At 41.9% G+C, this 15,697-nt stretch overlaps 1 protein-coding gene across 2 annotated transcripts; it reads left to right on the plus strand.

Annotated features, from left to right (window-relative positions):
- The first annotated feature begins 13,578 nt into the window (after positions 1–13,578).
- LOC106613630 (transcription factor jun-D) lies at positions 13,579–15,202 on the plus strand. Of its 2 annotated transcripts, XM_014216090.2 has the most exons (2): positions 13,581–13,744; positions 13,937–15,202. In XM_014216090.2, the coding sequence occupies exon 2, from the start codon at positions 14,056–14,058 to the stop codon at positions 14,722–14,724; it is 669 nt and encodes a 222-aa protein (XP_014071565.1). In that variant the 5' UTR covers positions 13,581–13,744; positions 13,937–14,055; the 3' UTR covers positions 14,725–15,202. The 2 variants fall into 2 exon arrangements, with proteins under 2 accessions (XP_014071564.1, XP_014071565.1); XM_014216089.2 differs by having other exon boundaries at positions 13,579–15,202.
- The last annotated feature ends 495 nt before the right edge of the window (positions 15,203–15,697 follow it).

Here is a 15,697-nt window from a genome sequence, read left to right on the forward strand (position 1 = left end):
TGGTTGAGAGAATGCCAGGAGTGTGCAAAGCTGTCATCAAGGTAAAGGTTGGCTACTTTGAAGAATCTCAAATATTAAATATATTCTGATTTGTTTAACACTTTTTTGGTTACTACATGATTCCATATGTGTTAATTCATAGTTTTGATGTCTTCACTATTATTCTGCAATGTTGAAAATAGTACAAATATTGAAAAACCCTTGAATGAGTAGTTGTGTCCAAACTTTTGACTGGTACTGTAAATAAAAATAATTTGATTTGATGAAGACAGATGCTCTCGCCAAATACCTTTTAACAACGCTAAACCACTCCAATCAGGGACATAAATCCTGGGCAATGCCTCGCATACAACAGCTCAGCAAATGAGATGTTGCTCAACATAAACACACACTACCTATTCATTACCTGGGCCTGGCCACGGCTTAAAGGTGTTCCATTCCCAGCGTGCATTAGTGATGCCAAACATTCCTGATGTGCTATCTCACTGTGCCTTGACTTGTAGCACTGAAAGATGTGTAGTCTAAATCCACCGTCTGTCTATACAGGTTTGATTCTCTTCTCCTGATTTATTTGTATAATTAACCTGTTTTTGCAGTATCAGTTAAAGTATAGGTTTGTGTTCATTGGGGTACACTGTAGCAAAACAGTTTGAAACAGAAAACAAACATTTCTTTTTGCACAAGATCAGATATGTTGCTGTTTCACTCCATTTCGGGCAGGTTTTTTTTCTGATTTCGTGCTTACTAAACATGACCCAGGTTCCTGGTGTTAGTGAAGCAGGATAGCGTCAGCAGATGACATTAGACAATAGCTCAGGATTTCCTTAGCTAATTGTGAAATCAAGACTCATCGTGGAAACAAGTTCATTGGAAGCGGCCCCATTGCAGTGTTCTTCATTCCCTGAGGGCTGCCGTGCGTGCAGGCTTTTGTCCCAGCCTAGCAATACAATACCTGATTCAGCTAATCAACAAGACCATGACTTGCTGAATCAAATGTGTTAGTCCTGGGTTTCAACTAATGCCTTTGCACACTGCAGCCCACTATGACCAGGAATAGAGACCAAAGCAACAGGGTTGCTTCCAATGAATATGAATTGATTTTCAGGTTAAGATCATTGCTATATGTGTATCTGCTCCTAAGCAATGTATTACTTTGCCTCCAAATGTTAGATACATTAAAGAACCAGGTTAATCTGCAGGTGGAATGCTCTTCCATAGGAGTTGATGTATAGTTGGTGAATAGCTCAATCGCAGAGATAATAAGATTCTTCTTTTTGTACTCTTCTGTACATTGTCATTCCTTGACAGTATCAAATATAGTGTCTTGCCCTATAATATACTTTCCCAGCAGCTGATATACCCACCTTGACGTATTCATTTCATCTATTAGTTTTTGGGTTATTCATTGAAAATAAATCAAATGTAATAACATGAATGTAAATGATGTGATTACATACTTCTTTCTTCATGGTCTTTTTCTTGCCCAAAAAAAACATTTCTAGTAACAGCATGTATATTATAGTATGAGCATGCTACAGCAGCCCTGTTCACATTGCAACGAAAAAATACTAGATGTTACTGCCTTTTTTTTAATCCTCTACTGGCTTTTTTTTTCACTGGACCGCCCCCGCACGCTTTGCACTGTTGTATTCAGCCTTTTCTTACAGAGAAATATTGCCTATTCAGTGAACGGCGTTCACCCCCTCCCTCCCTTTTAATTTTTTTTTTTTTTACCCCTTCCGCCACAGAGAGCTCTGCCGCTGCTCTCTCTGACATCACAGGCAGGCGTGGTCCGCCCCCACGTTGCCTTGCAGAGATGGGCCTACCTGTGACGCACACACTCCTCCTCGGTGTAACCCTTACCATGCCAGAGGCTTGTATGAACACAGGGAGAACCGGATTGGGATCATCTTTAAAAATAAGATTAGAAGTGCATGCACTGCAGTGGTTTGTTTTAGAGGTGGAGCAGCTCCATTCACAGGAAGAAATGGTTTGTGTGACGTATGTCTAATAAAACAAAAGAGTAAATGTCCGAAAATCTTTATTGGCTCTTCTATGACATTTGTGTGTAGAAATAATATGTTGATATAGTATGGCCTTTGGGACAGGTCTTTAATGTTAAGAAATAATTTGCAGGAAGACTAAGGGAAGACTTCCTCTGGTGACTTTCAGCAAATATTCCCTGCATCCTTTTATACATTTCTAGTTAGTTCTTGGTCAGTTTTATCCAAGATGTGAAGTATAGTTCGTATTAGATGGTGAAGAATAGGCAGCATGGGAACTGAACACGCAGCCTTGGCACCGTGCTTCAATCAACCAAGCTAGGCTCTTCTATTAAAGTCAGGTCAGCCTTATGGTTGAATTGAGTGGGGATAAATGTAGATGCAGTAAGTAGCAGTGAAATGGGTGTACCCACAGGATATTTGGCTCAGGGAATCATAGTGGACTTTCCTTATCCAAGCAGGAACTGTATCCTCCCTTATACTCATGGAACATGAAATGGCGACAACACATAGACATGACACAAGTGAGGCTGATCGAGGGGTATTGGATATCAAATGTTTCTGTTAGTAGTAATGGGATTTTAGTATACTGAGAGCGGTTAAAATGTGTGTGTGGTGTCTGGGGACCCCTATATCAGGCTATAAGTGGTAGATGTCTCCCCTCCTTTTATCTCCTTATTACACTGTCACATAATAGCTACATTGTTGCTATTGTGTAATGCAGTTTTACATGAATTAGTAACTGGATTATTTACCCTTTGTAACAGAGAGCAATACTGGTGGTTGACAAGGTACCCCCCCCATGTCTATCCAACTTGATGGATTCTCCATTCTACAAGCGAACAGGTCTTTGGATTCAGGGAAATCCAGAGGGGTATGTCTCTTCATCAATAACAGATGGTGTGCAGACTCTAGCACAGTGGAAATCTCGACCTATTGTTCACCCGACCCTTCTACCTCCCGAGAGAGTTTTCATCTGTTATCGTGACTGCTGTATATATTCCACCTCAGGACAACAACAAGCTGGCACTTAAAACCTGTTGAGGACAGACGTTCCGCTAGCGTAACGCCTAGCAAATATTCAATGGAACAGCGTGACGCGAAATACAAAACCTCAAAAATCCAATAATTTCAATTTCTCAAACATACGACTATTTTACACCATTTTAAAGATACACTTCTCCTTAATCCAACCACATTGTCCGATTTCAAAAAGGCTTTACAGCGAAAGCAAAACATTAGATTATGTTAGGAGAGTACATAGACCAAAATAACCACACAGCCATTTTCCAAGCAAGGACATGTGTCAATAAAACCCCAAAACACAGCTAAATGAAGCACTAACCTTTGACGATCTTCATCAGATGACACTCCTAGGACATTATGTTACACAATACATGTATGTTTTGTTCGATCAAGTTCATATTTATATCCAAAAACAGCATTTTACATTGGCGCGTGATGTTCAGAAAATGTATTCCCACCAAAAACTACCGGTGAATTTACAAAAATACTCATCATAAACGTTGACAAAATACATAACAATTATTTTAAGAATTATAGATACAGAACTCCTTTATGCAACCGCTGTGTCAGATCTTAAAATAGCTTTACGGAGAAAGCACATTTTTCAATATTCTGAGTACATAGCTCCCCATCACAGAAAGCTATACAGACACCCGCCAAGTTCGGGGCAACCTAAACTCAGAATTAGTATTAGAAATATGCTCTTACCTTTGCTGATCTTCGTCAGAATGCACTCCCAGGACTGCTATTTCCACAAGAAATGTTGTTTTTGTTCGAAATAATCCATAGTTATGTCCAAATACCTCTGTTTTGTTCGTGCGTTCAGGTCACTATCCAAAGGCTAACGCGCGAACGCAATTCGAGACACAAAAAGTCAAAATGTTCCATTACCGTACTTAGAAGCATGTCAAACGCTGTTTAAAATCAATATTTATGGTATTTTTCACGTAAAATTGCGATAATATTCCAACCGGACAATAGCGTATTCATTCAAGGAGAAAAAGAAAAAACAGCGAGTTCGTGGGACCGCGCATATCCAATCCCTTTGTTGCCAGGCAGACCACTCAGTAACTGAGCTCCTATACTCTGCCCAGTGACAGGAGAAGGCTCAAACCACTTTCTGAAGGCTTTAGACAGCCAATGGAAGCCTTAGAAAGTGCAACTTAACCCCACAGATACTGTAGTTTCGAAAGGGACTAGAAAGAACTACAATTCTCAGATCCTCCACTTCCTGGTTGACTTTTTCTCAGGTTTTTAACTGCCATATGAGTTCTGTTATACTCACAGACACCATTCAAACAGTTTTAGAAACTTCAGAGTGTTTTCTATCCAAATCTACTAATAATATGCATATTCTCATTTCTGGGCAAGAGTAGTAACCAGTTTACATCGGGTACGTTTTTTCATCCGGCCGTGAAAATACTGCCCCCTATCCATATCAGGTTTAACAAACTCTACGAGGCTATAAACAAGCAGGAAACCATGCACCCGGAGGCTGCTTTACCTGTTGCCAGAGATACGTGATGCCCAACTTCTATCAACACATCTCCTTCACCGCTAGGGCGATAAAGTCCTTCCGTGTCCCCCTTTCGGCAAATCAGATCATGTCTCTATACTCCTGCTTCCTGTTTACAAACAAGCTCAATTAGAAAGTACCTGGGATGCGCTCCATAGAGAAATGCCCTCCGAATCGGAGGCTATGTTACAGGACTGCTTTGCTAGTGCCAACTGGAATATTCGGGAATCCGCCGATAGCACCAACAAGCTAACCACCTCGGGCTTCGTCAGGAAATGCATTGCCAACGTTGTCCCCACAGTGAAGGTTTGCTGCTTCCCCAATCAAAAGCCCTGGATTAACACTGAGGTATGCGCTAAACTAAAGGACAGAGCTACCGCACACAGTGCTATCGCAACCAACCCCAAAGCTACGGCCGAGGACACAAACGTGTACAAGAAGTCCTGCTATGACCTCCGCAGAGCCATGAAACAGGCAAGAGGACAATACAGGAACAAGGTGGAATGTTATTATGCCGTCTCCGACATTCGACGCATCTGACAGGGGCTACAGTCCAGATAATTTTCAACCTGTCAGTCTGTAATCCCCAAGTCTCAAGCTGACTCCATCATTCCTGTTCCCGAGAACTAAGGCTACCTGCCACAATAACTACTGCCCTGTAGCACTAACATCTGTAATCCATAAAGTGCTTTGAAAGACTGGTCATGGCACATATCCCCTCCATTATCCTAGACACCCTAGACCCACACCAATTTGCATACTGCCCCAACAGATCTATAGACGATGCAATCTCAATTGCCAGCTCGGGAGCCTGGAACTGAACACCTCCCTCTGCAACTGGATCCTGGATTTCCTGAAGGGCTGACCCCAGGTCGTGAGAGTAGCCAACAACACCTCTGCCACGCTGACCCTCAACATAGGGGACCCCCGGGAGTGTGTGCTTAGCCCCCTTCTGTACTCCCTGTTTACCCACGACTGTGTGGACACGCACAAGTTTGCTGATGACATGACGGTGGTAGGCCTGATCACCAACAGCGATGAGACAGCCTACAGGGAGGAGGTTGGAGAACTGTCAGTGTGGTTCTAGGACAACAACCTGCCCCTCAACGTCAGCAAAACCAAGGAGCTGATTGTGGACTAAAGGTAACAGGGACGGGTACACATCCCCATCCAAATCGACGGGTCGCAGTTGAGAGGGCCAAAAGTTTCAAATTCCCCTGTGTCCATATCACTGAGGACTTAACATGGTCCTCTCAAACCAGAACCGTTGTGAAGGTCGGCAACGCCTCTTCTCCCTCAGGAGGTTGAAACGATTTGGCATGGCCCCTCAGATCCTCAGGAACGTTGACTGCGGCACCATTGAGAGCATCCTGACTGGTTGTATCACGTCTGGTATGGCAACTGCATCGCCCGCGACCCTACAATTCCCTGATCAGTAAGCTGCTCTGACAGCTGATGCTTAAAGTTAGTGAGGGAGACATGACTCCAGCTTCAGTGATTTATTTTTATTTTATTTATTTTTTTCAATTCGTTACAGTCATTGGCAGCAGAGAACTGGAAGGAAAGGCGCACAAAGGAGAAGTTGGCATTGGAGGTGACCAGTGAAGTATACCTGTTGGAGTGCGTGCTACGGGTGGGTGCTGCTATGGTGACCAGTGAGCTGAGATAAGGCGGGGCTTTACCTAGCCAAGACTTATAGATGACCTGGAGCCAATGGGTTTGGTGACGAATATGAAGCGAGAGCCAGCCAACGAGAGCATACAGGTCGCAGTGGTGGGTAGGGAGTTTTTCCAAGCCACCGTGCTTCTACACCGTGCTTCTACACCAACATTGCTTGCCATTTGGGGTTTTAGGCTGGGTTTCTGTACAGCACTTTGTGACATCAGCTGATGTAAGAAGGGCTTTATAAATACATTTGATTGATTGATTTGATAGTGTATGGGGCTTTGGTGACAACGGATGGCACTGTTACAGACTACATCCAATTTGCTGAGTCGAGTGTTGGAGGCTATTTTGTAAATGACATTGCCGAAGTCAAGGATCGGTAGGATAGTCAGTTTTACGAAGGTATGTTTGGCAGCATGAGTGAAGGATGCTTTGTTGCGAAATAGGAAGCCGATTCTAGATTTAATTTTAGATTGGAGATGCTTAATGTGAGTCTGGAAGGAGAGTTTACAGTCTAACCAGACACCTAGGTATTTGTAGTTGTCCACATATTCTAAGTCAGAACCATCCAGAGTAGTGCTAGACGGGCAGGCGGGTGCGGGCAACGATCGTTTGAAGAGCATGCATTTAGTTTTACTTGCATTTAAGAGCAGTTGGAGGCCACAGAAGGAGTGTTGTATGGCATTGAAGCTCGTCTGGAGGTTAGTTAACACTGTGTCCAAAGAAGGGCCAGAAGTATACAGACACAACTACTCATTCAAGGATTTATATTTATTTTTTAATATTTTCTACATTGTAGAATAATAGTGAAGACATCAAAACTATGAAATAACACATATGGAACCATGTAGTAACCAAAACATTTTTAAACAAATAAATATATATTTTGGATTTTAGATTCTTCAAAGTAGCCTTGATGGGAGCTTTGCACACTCTTGGCATTTTCTCAATCAGCTTCACCTGGATTGCTTTTTCAACAGTCTTGAAGGAGTTTGCACATATGCTTAGCACTTGTTGGCTGCTTTTCCTTCACTCTGTGGTCCAACTCATCCCAAACCATCTCACTTGGGTTGTGGTCAGGTGATCTGATGCAGCACTCCATCACTCTCCTTCTTGGTCAAATAGCCCTTACACAGTCTGGAGGTGTGTGGGGTCATTGTCCTGTTGAAAACAAATGGTAGTCCCACTAAGCACAAACCAGATGGGATGGAGTATCATTGCAGAATGCTGTGGTAGCCATGCTGGTTAAGTGTGCCTTGAATTCTAAATAAATAACCGACAGTGTCACCAGAAAAGCACTTCCAGACCATCACACATCGTCCTCGATGCTTCACGGTGGGAACCACACATGCGGAGAACATCCGTTCACCTACTCTGCGTCTCACAAAGACACAGCGGTTGGAACCAAAAATCTCAAATTTGGACTCATCAGACCAAAGAACTGATTTCCACCGGTCTAATGTCCATTGCTCGTGTTTCTTGGCCCAAGCAAGTCTTTTCTTATTGGTGTCCTTTAGTAGTGGTTTCTTTGCAGCAATTCAACCATGAAGGCCTGATTAACGAATTCTCCTCTGAACAGTTGATGTTGAGATGTGTCTGTTACTTGAACTCTGTGAAGCATTTATTTGGGCTGCAAATCTGAGGTGTGGTTAACTCTAATGAACTAATCCTCTGCAGCAGAGGTCATTCTAGGTCTTCGTTTCCTGTGGCGGTCCTCATGAGAGCCAGTTTCATCATAGCACCTGATGGGTTTTGCGACTGCACTTGAAGAAACTTTCAATGGTCTTGAAATTTTCCGGATTGACTGACCTTCATGTTTTAAAGTAATGATGGACTGTCATTTCTCTTTGCTTATTTGAGCTATTGTTGCCATAATATGTATTTATCCCTATTTGGTAAAATACCATCTTCTGAATACCAGCCCTACCTTGTTACCAGGGTTGTGGAGTAACGGATGACATAATCCGTAACATGTAAGGGATTATAAAAAAGTTGTAACTGTAATCTGTTACCAGCTAAAATATTGTAGTCAGATTACAGATATTTTAAAAGAAAATAGATTATTACTTCAAGGATGACTTTTAATTTCAGAAAGGATGTTTGCGGGGAAAAAAATCTGACACTTGGTTTTTTTCAATGCATTCAAATCAGCATTGAAAAAAGGCACACGTTTAAATTTGTTCAATGTGAGCGAGTCTGACCATAAGTCAGAGACCACTATGATGACATACCCAATGTGTTTCATGCATCGCGGGAAAAGATCAGGAATAGGCTTTTGTAGGCTACAGTCCAAGCTATATCTTCCAATGATGTGACTGCTGTCAGCATCCAAAGATTATCCAATTTGAATAAATGCTTGGAGGTAAGAATGACAGCAGTGGTGTTGTCTACGGCGATATGGATTTCACTTATTATTGATATCTACATAGCGCATTGATGGAATCACACTGCTGCTCTTTAGTTTAGCTATTTGCGCCTTACGGATTGTGGTTGTTGTAGATGGCTGTTCACAAATCTAAATGTGTATTTGAATCCAAGAAGTTTAAGCTGCCTATCAATCATTGTTTTTTAAACCATTGGACAGCCAGTGAAAAATGCGCTCTTGCAACAGTTGCATAGTGCGGATCCCAACCTATGGAATAAAAGTGAGGCTTTTATTGTTTAATCTAATTCACGCGGATAAAAAAATATACCCATAGGTCTAATGGATACGTGCTCAATCTCGCACACTTTTGATAGACTTAAAGGGGCAATCTGTAGCTGCTACATCCATTTCTTAACTTATCAAATATATATATATAGAATGTATTATACAGTTGAAGTCGGAAGTTTACATACACCTTAGCCAACTACATTTAAACTCAGTTTTTCACAATTCCTGACATTTAATCCTAGTACAAATTCCCTGTCTAGGTCAGTTAGGATCACCACTTTATTTTAAGAATGTGAAATGTCAGAATAATACTAGTGAGAATTATTTATTTCAGCTTTTATTTCTTTCATCACATTCCCAGTGGGTCAGAAGTTTACATACACTCCATTAGTATTTGGTAGCATTGCCTTTAAATTGTTTAACTTCCACAAGCTCCCCACAATAAGTTGGGAGAATTTTGGCTCATTCCTCCTGACAGAGCTGGTGTAACTGAGTCAGGTTTGTTGGCCTCCATGCTCGCACACACTTTTTCAGTTCTGCCCACATATTTTCTACTGGATTGAGGTCAGGGCTTTGTGATGGCCACTCCAATACCTTGACTTTGATTCCTTAAACCATTTTGCCACAACTTTGGAAGTATGCTTGGGGTCATTGTCCATTTGGAAGACCCATTTGCATCCAAGCTTTAACTTCCTGACTGATGTCTTGAGATGTTGCTTCAATATATCCACATAATCTTCCTCACTCATGATGCCATCTACTTTGTGAAGGGCACCAGTCCCTCCTGCAGCAAAGCAACATGATGCTGCCACCCCTGTGCTTCACGGTTGGGATGGTGTTCTTCGGCTTGCAAGCCTCCCCCTTTTTCCTCCAAACATAACAATGGTCATTATGGCCAAACAGTTCTATGTTTCTTTCATCAGACCAGAGGACATTTCTCCAAAAGTACGATCTTTGTCCCCATGTGCAGTTGCAAAACGTAGTCTGGCTTTTTTATGGTGGTTTTGGAGCAGTGGCTTCTTCCTTGCTGAGCGGCCTTTCCAGGTTATGACGATATAGGACTAGTTTTTACTGTAGATATAGATACTTTTGTACCTGTTTCCTCCAGCATCTTCACAAGGTCCTTTGCTGTTGTTCTGGGATTGATTTGCACTTTTCGCACCAAAGTACGTTCATCTCTAGGAGACAGAACGCGTCTCCTTCCTGACCGGTATGACGGCTGCGTGGTCCCATGGTGTTTATACTTGCGTACTATTGTTTGTACAGATGAATGTGGTACCTTCAGGCATTTGGAAATTGCTCCCAAGGATGAAGCAGACTTGTGGAGGTCTACCATTTTATTTTCTGAGGTCTTGGCTGATTTCTTTTGATTTTCCCATGATGTCAAGCAAAGAGGCACTGAGTTTGAAGGTTAGCCTTGAAATACATCCACAGGTACACCTCCAATTGACTCAAAAGATGTCAATTAGCCTATCAGAAGCTTCTAAAGCCATTTTATGGAATTTTCCAAGCTGTTTAAGGGACAGTCAACTTAGTGTATGTAAACTTCTGACCCACTGGAATTGTGATACAGTGAATTATAAGTGAAATAATCTGTCTGTAAACAATTGTTGGGAAAATGACTTGTGTCATGCACAATGTAGATGTCCTAACTGACTTGCCAAAACTATAGTTTGTTAACAAGAAATGTGTGGAGTGGTTGAAAAACGAGTTTTAATGACTCCAACCTAATTGTATGTGTCAAACGGTGGGTGTAGCTGGTGCATGGAAGTCAGGCGCAGGAGAGCAGAGATGATTGAACAAAGAAGCACTTTACTGAGGCAATTGTAAGAACAGAACGCAACCGCGTCACAAAACCAAATGCCCAAAGAACAAGTGAGGCAGCACAAAGTACAACAACCAAGTACAAAGTACCGGCTGTCACAAATCACGGGTACAAATCAAACCCGGCGCAAACCAGCCGGAAGCGTGCCAACCTGACAATAAACAATACCCCACACAGACATGGAGGGAACAGAGGGCTAAATACACATAGTAATCATGAGGAGATGTAAACCAGGTGTGCGGAAAACAAGACAAAACAAATAGAAAATTAAAGGTGGAGCGGCAATGGCTAGAAGACCGGTGACGTCGACCGCCACACGAACAAGGAGAGGGACCAACTTCGACGGAAGTCGTAACAGTATGTAAACTTCCTACTTCAACTGTACATGTAGGTAGAGGGTGAAACACAGACAGTCCGCGTAGCTGTTTAATTAACTGTTCAGCAGTATTATCGCTTTGGGGTAGAAGCTGTTCAGGAGCCTTTTTGTCCCAGACTCGGTGCTCCGGCACCATTTCCGTGTGGTAGCGGAGAGAACAGACTGTGACTTGCGTGCCTGGAGTCTTTGACAATTTTTAGGGCCTTCCTCTGACACCGCCTGGTATAGAAGTCCTGGATGGCTGGTAGCTCGGCCCCAGTGATGTACTGGTTTGTACAGACTACCCTCTGTAGAGCCTTGTGGTCAGATGCCGAGCTCTCAATGGTGCAGCTGTAAAACCTTTTGAGGATCTGCGGGCCCATGCCAAATCTTTTCAGCCTCCTGAGGGGGTAGAGGTGTTGTCGTGCCCTCTTCATGACTGTGTTGGTGTGTTTGAAACCATGATAGGTCCTTAGTGATGTGGACACCGAGAAACTTGAAGCTCTCAACCATCTCCACTACAGTCCCGTCGATGTAAATGGGGTCGTGCTCGGCCCTCCGTTTTCATGTGTTCCACGATCAGCTCCTTTGTCTTGCTGATGTTGAGGGAGAGGTTGTTGTCCTGGCACCACACTGCTTACCAAGAAGTCAGTGAAGGTTCCTGAGTGGCTGAGTTACAGTTTTCACTTAAATTTGCTTGAAATTCTATGGCAAGACCTGAACATTATTGTTTAGGAAAGATTAACAACCAATTTGAAAGAGCTTGAAGAATTTAAAAAAGAATAATGGGCAAATGTTGAACAATCCAGGTGTGGAAAGCTCTTCGAGACTTACCCAGAAGACTCACAGGTTTAATCGCTGCCAAAGGTGATTCTAACATGTATTGACTCAGGGGGTTGAGTCTTTATCTAATCAAAATATATTACTGTTTTATTTTTCATTATTTGTATTTTTTTTAAATAAATGTTAGTTTTTCTTCCACTTTGACAGAGTATTTTGTGTAGCTCGTTGAGTCTGTGCTCCGCTCCATAACGATTTAATTAGCCTACATGTCTTTTTTTTATATATATATATCAACTGTTAATAATAATCCTCAGCAACAATCACACGGCCGTGGCAGCGTTTACAGAGGTAAGCAAATATAGGTCAACGAAACAATATAATTAAATGGAATAATAACGTAAGCTGTAACAACTGAAGGGAACTAACAGTAAATTGGCAGTTGAATATGTACCGACGGTCGATACTGATAGTGGCTAATATTTAACATGATAGAAATAGGAAACAGAGAAAGTCTGGGTAGCCTATAATTAAGAGGTAGCCTATAACTAAGAGGTAGCCTATAACTAAGAGGTAGCCTATAACTAAGGTGGTGGAATTAATAGGGATTTAAGTCAAGGTCAGAATACGAATTATCTGTAGACACACCCCCGCCACACCTTCATTTATTAGATATCCACGCCAAACGAATAGCGGTTAAATAGCATGCTATTCTCATGTTTAAGTTCAAGGTCAATCTAGAAAAAAGAAACGCACACCTTTAAAGGCGAGGTGCTGGCTAGCGGAGTAGAACACTAGAAAATAAAGGAAAGCCGCACACTCTAAGAGCTCAGATGCAAAAATTTAATCACCAACGTTTCGACAGCGAAGCTGTCTTCATCAGGGTATCATCAAACACTGCGAGATGAGTCATTTATATAGTGTCAAGAGACACACAGGTGTTTGTAATCATGGCCAAGTATGGCCTAATATCATTGGTTAACTCAAATATTTAAAAAAATGGCATACAAAGAACATACAAAAAGACAAACAAATGGATAGCATACGATCATAGCATTTGTAGTCTAAAATGTATCTAACAAACAATTACAATGGCAAAATCACAATTATCACAAGAATCACAAGTTCAATAAGTTCAAGGTCAGAATACGCCTAGAGAGAAAAGTGCATGAAAAGGGAATTACGTTTCATTTACTTGCACTTAACTCGGGTCAGAATCAGCCCTGTGGTGAATGAACTTTGAAACTTGAAAATAAGAGTAGGTCACTCTTACCTTATAACATTGTATATGCCTTTACTGTGTCAATCAGTTAATGAAAATAGTGTGACCTTGAATACACTGATAGTCATTATATATCATGTGTTTTTATAAAGCTTATTATAAAAACCACACTCTTAGTCCTAGTATCTTCTCCATTTGCTATTTTCTTCTTTCACCACACTTTTTGGACAAGGTAAAAAATAATGTTATAGGGTATTTAGTGCAAAAACATTTGTCAAACAGAACTCAATGACTTGTGTTACTGTGCAAAAGCAATAGAACAGGGAAGAAAACAAGCCTTGACCAACCCCCACGCCTCCATCCAAGATTTGCTATGACATCAAACCACAATGCACCGCAGTGTTTGCAGTTTACCCGCCTTCTCCATGGCAATGGGGCTAGTACGTCCCCTTATTCAAATAAAACACGGAAAAAACGTGATTTCTGTCCAATCTGCGCGCTCTGAAGTGACATAATGGAATTTACGAGGATAGAAAAGGTAGCGGCAGCATGCGGAGCGCACACATTGGAACTTCTACCCCTCTAGTCGAGAGATTAACCATCGACTGTTTCTTATCTATTGTTTATTAACAAGGAAAAACAAAAAACGACAACATTTTTGAGGCAAAGGGTGATTTATACCCAGAACTTGGAGAAGGGGTAGGGAAACTTTAAAGAGCATTTGATTTAATGTTATGCAAATTACGCATCGTTTCCTCTTCAGCAACTGAGAGGTTATGGGAACCCCTCTTTCTGTCGTAAGGCTCTGCTGACTTTTTACAGCTGCTGTCATCTAAGATTTTGTATTTTACCAAAATATGATGAAGAATGACATTCATTTAAACCTTGTAGATGCTACTAATCTAAAGCCCCATCTCCGCGACGGCGAGGGCATTCTCAACTCCCAGGACCTTGGGCTGCTGAAACTGGCTTCCCCGGAGCTGGAGAGACTCCTCATTCAGTCCAACGGAATGGTCGTAACAACACCGACCTCTCAGTTCCTCTACCCCAAGTCAGTAACTGACGAACAGGAGTTTGCCGAGGGATTCGTCAAGGCTCTGGAGGACTTACACAAACAGAACCAGCTGAACGGGGGGACTTGCGCTCAAACGAACAGTCTCGACCTAAGTACCAACGTGGCTCCTGTCACTGTACACATGGACTTACCCGTCTATACGAACTTGAACAGTTATGGTAATGGACCTTTGGGCACCACTGTCAATTACTCCACAGACACTGTACCCTTCCCACCTCCTCCCTCTCACCATTTAGGTGGCACACAGCAGCAACAAGCACATTCCCGGTTGCAATCCTTGAAGGATGAGCCGCAGACAGTCCCTGACTTGCACAGCTTCGGCGACAGTCCACCACTGTCGCCTATCAACATGGACACACAGGAGCGCATTAAAGCCGAGAGGAAAAAGCTGCGGAATAGAATTGCTGCGTCCAAGTGCCGAAAGAGGAAACTGGAGAGGATATCCAGACTCGAAGACAAAGTCAATAACCTAAAAACTCAAAACACTGACCTGGCCTCAACGGCAAGTGTACTCCGGGATCAAGTGGCTCAGCTAAAACAAAATGTTTTGAATCATGTGAACAGCGGATGCCAATTGTTGCCACATCAAGTTCAAGTGTACTAATCGCAGGACGACATTGGTCAACCAGCATAAATAAGCTCAATATCTGTTCTCTTGTTGGCTCTCAAATATCTCAATTATGCACGTAGAGCCATCGACTTTACAGACTTAAAGGACTTCACTAATGTACATTATCTGTTTACACATTCTTTCTCATGGGTGTAAGACTGGATCAAACCAGTTCATCATTATTGTATTAGTATATCATAGCCTTATACTGAATAAATAAATATTTGCATGTTTATTGACAAACTCGAATGTTACCTAAGAGGGTGTCATTGGGTGCACGTCATTTCTTACCCCTTTTAACGTTTACAAGCAAGCACTTGTACATTTTATATCCAATGCTCCAGTGTCTTATTTCAGTGTTATCTTAATATGAAACTGTTGTCACCTTTTTGTTGCACTGAATATTTCCCTTCACATTCCTATTTTACTTGGATTCAGTTATCAAATAAACCTTGCTTGATAATACACGGCACATGTTTTGCTGTCTGTTGGTTCAGTTTTCTGATTCATTTAGAAGCAACAAAACAAGATCCTACACACCAATGTCTTCACAAGCGACAGTAAGCCTTTATACTAGTTGCGTTTTCACAATAGGCTAAATGATTGGGTGGGGTACACAAGGATATTGCTCAATACATATTTGGAAAGTCCAATAAATTATAACTTGGGTCCAACCCAGCATTACAATGTATTTGGTATAAATACACCTTTTAGTACAATATGCCCATGGGACACTTTTCCACTTATTTATGTGAATTTTAAAAGTTAGCATATTAGCCAACTTTATTAGGCCTAAATTGACTCCTAACTCTGGCATCACGTCCGGTGAATGGATTCCATCGTGACATTGTAGCATTTAGCATATTGGATACAAACGTGTCCATTCCTCGCAGGAAGTCCGCTTGCTGTGATATGTCAGTGAATTGTGTATCAACGTGGTGTGTTGTGCCCTCTGCTGGTGTAATAC

Source organism: Salmo salar, chromosome ssa10 (assembly GCF_905237065.1).
Source record: "Salmo salar chromosome ssa10, Ssal_v3.1, whole genome shotgun sequence".
Lineage (NCBI taxonomy): Eukaryota > Metazoa > Chordata > Actinopteri > Salmoniformes > Salmonidae > Salmo > Salmo salar.